The sequence below is a fragment of the Rutilus rutilus genome (genome assembly GCF_951802725.1).
Source record: "Rutilus rutilus genome assembly, chromosome: 19".
NCBI classification, from domain to species: Eukaryota; Metazoa; Chordata; class Actinopteri; order Cypriniformes; family Leuciscidae; genus Rutilus; species Rutilus rutilus.
The window spans coordinates 505,887-513,386 of record NC_140232.1 but is presented as its reverse complement, the minus strand read 5'-3'; the positions used below and the strand labels follow the sequence as shown (position 1 = coordinate 513,386).

General features: G+C 43.8%; 1 protein-coding gene across 1 annotated transcript in view; it reads left to right on the top strand.

The window, feature by feature from the left end:
- plxnd1 (plexin D1) overlaps window positions 1-7,500 on the top strand; it is a 133,549-nt gene that overhangs the window by 19,524 nt on the left and 106,525 nt on the right. Inside the window, exons 6-7 of the mRNA XM_084389258.1 lie at window positions 5,296-5,473; window positions 5,639-5,747. Of these exons, the coding sequence (XP_084245384.1) occupies window positions 5,296-5,473; window positions 5,639-5,747 (287 nt within the window). The remainder of the gene's footprint in view (window positions 1-5,295; window positions 5,474-5,638; window positions 5,748-7,500) is intronic.

Below are 7,500 nucleotides of genomic sequence, written 5' to 3'. Positions count from 1 at the left end.
CACACCTGAAGGGGTTTATTCTGAGATAACACACACACACACACACACACACACACACACACACCTGAAGGGGTTTATTCTGAGATAACAGCCGGCTGGATGTTCATTATCACGCTTATTACACGGATACTTGCCACATAAGTTATTATGTTTTAGCGGTTTCAGCGGCGAGTTCACACTAGACGGACATTTAAGAGATACGGTATACAGTCATAACTCTTATTACACAGCATTTCAACACATAAATAATTATGGGAATTAGAGATATTGATTTCAGATTAAACTGTTTTAAAATCTGACCTGTTTTATTTCATAATCCAACAGTGAACAAAACAATAGTCACACAATAGCAGCATCTGCGTTTGTATGAAACGAGCGAGAGCGAGTCCACGATACTGGATGGCATAATTATCAAATAAACTGTACACAAAATATTGATTTGACTGAGTTATTTTTATTTTTATCAGCTCACCAAATGCAAAACTTCCTGAGGAAAGAGTGTTCCTAGCGAGTGTGTAGACTTCAGTGACCCGGATGAGCCGGTGTTTCTGTGTTCTGTTGTTATCTGGGAATAATATCCCGCTGGATGTGTGATTGACCAATCAGAATCAAGTAATCCACAGAGTTGTGTAATAAATAAATAAACAAATATATATATATATATATATACAGATAGTGATGTGTGTACAATGATAAATGTAAGCTTCAGAAACTGAATTTTAAATAATTAATCATGGAGCTTTGATTTGTAATCACATGAATGTAGAATCAGCATAAAGGAAGTTAAATAATGTTTGTTTATTGGCATATTTTTATGGCACATCACAATCACAGATGAGAATATCCGACTCATTACAGCTGATCAACAACACGTCTGAGCCTTTTATAACATTTAATAAGTAATCTGCAAATTATTGAATTATCATTCATCACAACAAAAACAGAAACTTTCATTTAAATAATCATACAGCAAGTGTTTAATAAAACCATTATAATAAATATATCATTTTCTCTATGATAAATAACTCGGGATGTTTCTGTCCTCACACGGCCTCGTCTGAACGAGAGTCTGTTCATCACGGTTTCTCTTCAAAGCTTAATTTATGCGCTCATTTGCATGATAAAACGTAAAATAATTACCTCTGGTGTTTTGAGCATGTTTGTGGAATAAACTGATTTGCATAATTCCTTGCAAGTGAAGCAACAGTCTCATACACTGAACACAACACACATCTCCATCTCCCGTTTGCTGTTTTAAGATGAGATTAATATTTGCACAAACACACATTTTAAGCGTATATTTGTCCCAGATTGTGTTTTTCCCACATAAACACTGGGAATCTCTGGAAGATCTCCTGAAGGAGCTTCTGTCCTGATGAATCTCTCAGCTGATGATGATTCAGGCCGGAGGAATTGACTCTTCAGCCCAAACAGGAAACAGGAAACAGGAAACAGGCCCCATGTCAGGAAGTCCACCATCCTGACAACAATAGACTCAATGTGGCGTGTGATGATGGAGAGATGAGTGTGTGAAGAGAGAGCCTCAGTTTCTAAAGCTTTGGACTGAGATATGATCACTGTCACTGTCTGTGTGTGTGTGTGTGTGTGTGTGTGTGTGTGTGTGTGTGTGTGTGTGTGTGTGTGTCTGTGTGTCTGTGTGTGTGTTTCTCAGGACGTGGAGATTCTGATCGTGTGTGTGTGTGTGTGTGTGTGTGTGTCTGTGTGTGTGTTTCTCAGGACGTGGGGTTTCTGATCGTGTGTGTGTGTGTGTGTGTGTGTGTGTCTGTGTGTGTTTCTCAGGACGTGGGGTTTCTGATCGTGTGTGTGTGTGTGTGTGTGTGTGTCTGTGTGTGTGTTTCTCAGGACGTGGGGTTTCTGATCATGTGTGTGTGTGTGTGTCTGTCTGTGTGTGTGTGTGTGTGTTTCTCAGGACGTGGGGTTTCTGATCGTGTGTGTGTGTGTGTGTGTGTGTGTCTGTGTGTGTGTTTCTCAGGACGTGGGGTTTCTGATCATGTGTGTGTGTGTGTGTCTGTGTGTGTGTTTCTCAGGACGTGGGGTTTCTGATCATGTGTGTGTGTGTGTGTGTGTGTGTGTGTGTGTGTGTGTGTGTTTCTCAGGACGTGGAGATTCTGATCGTGTGTGTGTGTGTGTGTGTGTCTGTGTGTGTGTTTCTCAGGACGTGGGGTTTCTGATCATGTGTGTGTGTGTGTCTGTGTGTGTGTTTCTCAGGACGTGGGGTTTCTGATCATGTGTGTGTGTGTGTGTGTGTGTGTGTGTGTGTGTGTGTGTTTCTCAGGACGTGGGGTTTCTGATCGTGTGTGTGTGTGTGTGTGTGTCTGTGTGTGTGTTTCTCAGGACGTGGGGTTTCTGATCGTGTGTGTGTGTGTGTGTGTGTGTGTGTCTGTGTGTGTTTCTCAGGACGTGGGGTTTCTGATCGTGTGTGTGTGTGTGTGTGTGTGTGTGTCTGTGTGTGTGTTTCTCAGGACGTGGGGTTTCTGATCATGTGTGTGTGTGTGTGTCTGTCTGTGTGTGTGTGTGTGTTTCTCAGGACGTGGGGTTTCTGATCGTGTGTGTGTGTGTGTGTGTGTGTGTCTGTGTGTGTGTTTCTCAGGACGTGGGGTTTCTGATCATGTGTGTGTGTGTGTGTCTGTGTGTGTGTTTCTCAGGACGTGGGGTTTCTGATCATGTGTGTGTGTGTGTGTGTGTGTGTGTGTGTTTCTCAGGACGTGGAGATTCTGATCGTGTGTGTGTGTGTGTGTGTGTGTGTCTGTGTGTGTGTTTCTCAGGACGTGGGGTTTCTGATCATGTGTGTGTGTGTGTGTGTGTGTGTGTGTGTGTGTATGTGTTTCTCAGGACGTGGGGTTTATGATCATGAGTGTGTGTGTGTGTGTGTCTGTGTGTGTATGTGTTTCTCAGGACGTGGAGATTCTGATCGTGTGTGTGTGTGTGTGTGTGTTTCTCAGGACGTGGGGTTTCTGATCATGTGTGTGTGTGTGTGTGTGTATGTGTTTCTCAGGACGTGGGGTTTCTGATCATGAGTGTGTGTGTGTGTGTGTGTGTGTGTGTGTCTGTGTGTGTGTTTCTCAGGACGTGGGGTTTCTGATCGTGTGTGTGTGTGTGTGTGTGTGTGTGTGTGTGTGTGTGTGTGTGTGTGTTTCTCAGGACGTGGGGTTTCTGATCATGAGTGTGTGTGTGTGTGTGTGTGTGTGTGTGTGTGTGTGTGTGTCTGTGTGTCTGTGTGTGTGTTTCTCAGGACGTGGAGATTCTGATCGTGTGTGTGTGTGTGTGTGTGTGTGTGTCTGTGTGTGTGTTTCTCAGGACGTGGGGTTTCTGATCGTGTGTGTGTGTGTGTGTGTGTGTGTGTCTGTGTGTGTTTCTCAGGACGTGGGGTTTCTGATCGTGTGTGTGTGTGTGTGTGTGTGTGTCTGTGTGTGTGTTTCTCAGGACGTGGGGTTTCTGATCATGTGTGTGTGTGTGTGTCTGTCTGTGTGTGTGTGTGTGTGTTTCTCAGGACGTGGGGTTTCTGATCGTGTGTGTGTGTGTGTGTGTGTGTGTCTGTGTGTGTGTTTCTCAGGACGTGGGGTTTCTGATCATGTGTGTGTGTGTGTGTCTGTGTGTGTGTTTCTCAGGACGTGGGGTTTCTGATCATGTGTGTGTGTGTGTGTGTGTGTGTGTGTGTGTGTGTGTGTGTTTCTCAGGACGTGGAGATTCTGATCGTGTGTGTGTGTGTGTGTGTGTCTGTGTGTGTGTTTCTCAGGACGTGGGGTTTCTGATCATGTGTGTGTGTGTGTCTGTGTGTGTGTTTCTCAGGACGTGGGGTTTCTGATCATGTGTGTGTGTGTGTGTGTGTGTGTGTGTGTGTGTGTGTGTTTCTCAGGACGTGGGGTTTCTGATCGTGTGTGTGTGTGTGTGTGTGTCTGTGTGTGTGTTTCTCAGGACGTGGGGTTTCTGATCGTGTGTGTGTGTGTGTGTGTGTGTGTGTCTGTGTGTGTTTCTCAGGACGTGGGGTTTCTGATCGTGTGTGTGTGTGTGTGTGTGTGTGTGTCTGTGTGTGTGTTTCTCAGGACGTGGGGTTTCTGATCATGTGTGTGTGTGTGTGTCTGTCTGTGTGTGTGTGTGTGTTTCTCAGGACGTGGGGTTTCTGATCGTGTGTGTGTGTGTGTGTGTGTGTGTCTGTGTGTGTGTTTCTCAGGACGTGGGGTTTCTGATCATGTGTGTGTGTGTGTGTCTGTGTGTGTGTTTCTCAGGACGTGGGGTTTCTGATCATGTGTGTGTGTGTGTGTGTGTGTGTGTGTGTTTCTCAGGACGTGGAGATTCTGATCGTGTGTGTGTGTGTGTGTGTGTGTGTCTGTGTGTGTGTTTCTCAGGACGTGGGGTTTCTGATCATGTGTGTGTGTGTGTGTGTGTGTGTGTGTGTGTGTATGTGTTTCTCAGGACGTGGGGTTTATGATCATGAGTGTGTGTGTGTGTGTGTCTGTGTGTGTATGTGTTTCTCAGGACGTGGAGATTCTGATCGTGTGTGTGTGTGTGTGTGTGTTTCTCAGGACGTGGGGTTTCTGATCATGTGTGTGTGTGTGTGTGTGTATGTGTTTCTCAGGACGTGGGGTTTCTGATCATGAGTGTGTGTGTGTGTGTGTGTGTGTGTGTGTCTGTGTGTGTGTTTCTCAGGACGTGGGGTTTCTGATCGTGTGTGTGTGTGTGTGTGTGTGTGTGTGTGTGTGTGTGTGTGTGTGTGTTTCTCAGGACGTGGGGTTTCTGATCATGAGTGTGTGTGTGTGTGTGTGTGTGTGTGTGTGTGTGTGTGTGTGTGTGTGTGTGTGTGTGTGTGTGTTTCTCAGGACGTGGGGTTTCTGATCATGAGTGTGTGTGTGTGTGTGTGTGTGTGTGTGTCTGTGTGTGTGTTTCTCAGGACGTAGGGTTTCTGATCATGTGTGTGTGTGTGTGTGTGTGTGTGTGTTTCTCAGGACGTGGGGATCCTGATCATGTGTGTGTGTGTGTGTGTGTTTCTCAGGACGTGGGGATCCTGATCATGTGTGTGTGTGTGTGTGTGTGTGTGTGTTTCTCAGGACGTGGGGATCCTGATCATGTGTGTGTGTGTGTTTCTCAGGACGTGGGGATCCTGATCATGTGTGTGTGTGTGTGTGTGTTTCTCAGGACGTGGGGATCCTGATCATGTGTGTGTGTGTGTGTGTGTGTTTCTCAGGACGTGGGGATCCTGATCATGTGTGTGTGTGTGTGTGTGTTTCTCAGGACGTAGGGTTTCTGATCATGTGTGTGTGTGTGTGTGTTTCTCAGGACGTGGGGATCCTGATTGACGGCAGTGTCCCGGATCTGCAGGGTCTGAGGGTGGAGTGTGGTTTCGGGGTGGGAATCTCCACTAACGCCACTGTGCATCTGGACTTCGGCACGACTAAGATCCAGACGTGTCCTCTGCCTCCGCCTCACATGTATCCCACAATCCCCTTGGGCAAAGGTGCGTACACAAACACGGCTTCAGTAAACGTGCTCCTGTCTAAGGTATTCCAGTGCAAGACGAGACAAACGAGAGCCAGAAACACACAATATACAGAGAATTGTCTAAAGTTTGGCTTTTTATATTGAGTGTAGATTTCTGATGCATGAACGTGTCTCTGCTCAGATCACATCACGGTCCCCGTGGCCATCAAGGTCAGTGGTGTTCCTGTGGTTTCTGGAAGCTTCATCATTTATGAGTGTGAACGAATGGGAGCAATCCACCTCACAACTGCGTGAGTAAATACACACACACACACACACACACACACACACATATATTCAATGATTTGGAGGGGTGTCCCAATACTTTTGGCAATATATATATATATATACAGCCACACTTCTGCTGTAATATTTCACCCAGCTCAGTCTTCAACAGTGACTTTAGATGTAAAACCCAGTTTGTAAGTGTTGATCTGCTGCATGCCTGTCAGGTGTGTGTGAGTTCATCTACATCTGCTGTCTGTGAAGGTGATAATAAGCTCTGGGCCGCTGGAGACTCAGTGCAATGTATAACTTCACATCTAAATCAGTTTAAAATATTCACACCAGTGCACAAATCTATATATATAACTCTCTCAAACGGTGTAAGAATATGCAGTCCGTTAAAGTGAGGACTGTAAAGCACAGGTGCAACAGAGAAATAAAAAGGGCTGGATCTGAATGTGTTGTGTTGAGGAACACAAGAAAACTAAATGGGTAAATCAAGAAAACGAGATTTAAACAAAAAGACTAAGGGCCCTGTTTTAACGATATAAATGACTCTTGCGCCCGACGCAAATCTAAAATGTGTTGGTCTGAAGAGCTTCATTACTCATAGGTGTGGTTTGGGCGTAACATGAAATAAACCAATCAGAGCGACATCTCACATTCCCTTTAAGAGCAGGCGTGCTTGTTCCATGGCGGATTGCTATTATAACGGCGGATTTGCCAGACGCTCGCCAGGAGCGGTTCACAGCCGAGGAGACCGACGTTCTCGTCAGGGCCGTAAAACACAGAGAAGTGACATTGGGGACGGAGAAACACACACAGATTAGCTTCGGTTAAACAGGCGTATAATAATGTGGGTAAATGTGTAAGCTAGATTTATGCCTATTCTTTCACATCTTCAAGCAAGCGCAAGTTCATTCCCTAATTTACCGACGTGCGTCTGTGGAGGGAAAAGTCCGCTGTGCGTCGGGTTAGAAATAGGAATGACACATGTGTATAATAGGGCCCTGAGTGTATTAAAGCATCTTTGGTGTTTTCGGAAATCAAGGGTAACGCGTGTATGATGTCATTCATCGGTCCTGGTTAAAACTGCTAATTTCTCTGGATTTAAACATTCTTAGAATGCAAGTACACAAATCAACTAAATACATCCCTTACGAAAAAGAAGTTTATTCAAGTGTTCTATTAGTATACTTCTTTTAAACTAAAAATAAGAAAGTATACTTTCAGTCTACTTTTTATATACTTCTCAGAAATATACTTCTTATTCCACTTAAGTATACTTGACTTATACTGACAGAAAAGTCTAAGTATATTTGGCCTATACTTGTTGATCGAGATATACTTAAAAGTATAATTAAGTATTCTAAGTATTCTTGGCTTGTACTTGTGTTTACTATTTTGATTGAGTAGCTTATTAAATACTTTTTTTTAAAACATAATATTACACACCGTCTTATAAACTAGCCTAACATGTTCAGCTTTATATAGTAACAAACTTTCGGGTGGAAGAGCTTATAGCGCAAATAAAATAAGCATGGAAAATAAGTTTATTCAAGTGTTCTGTAAGTATACTTTTAAACTAAAAAGAAGAAAGCATACTTTCAGTCTACATTTTATATACTTCTCAAAAATATACTTAATTACACTTAAGTGTACTTGACTTATACTGAGAGAAAAGTCCAAGTATATTTGGACTATACTTGTACTCAATCTTTTGATCGAGATATACTTAAAATTTTAATTATTCAAAGTATACTTGGCTTGTAGTTGTGT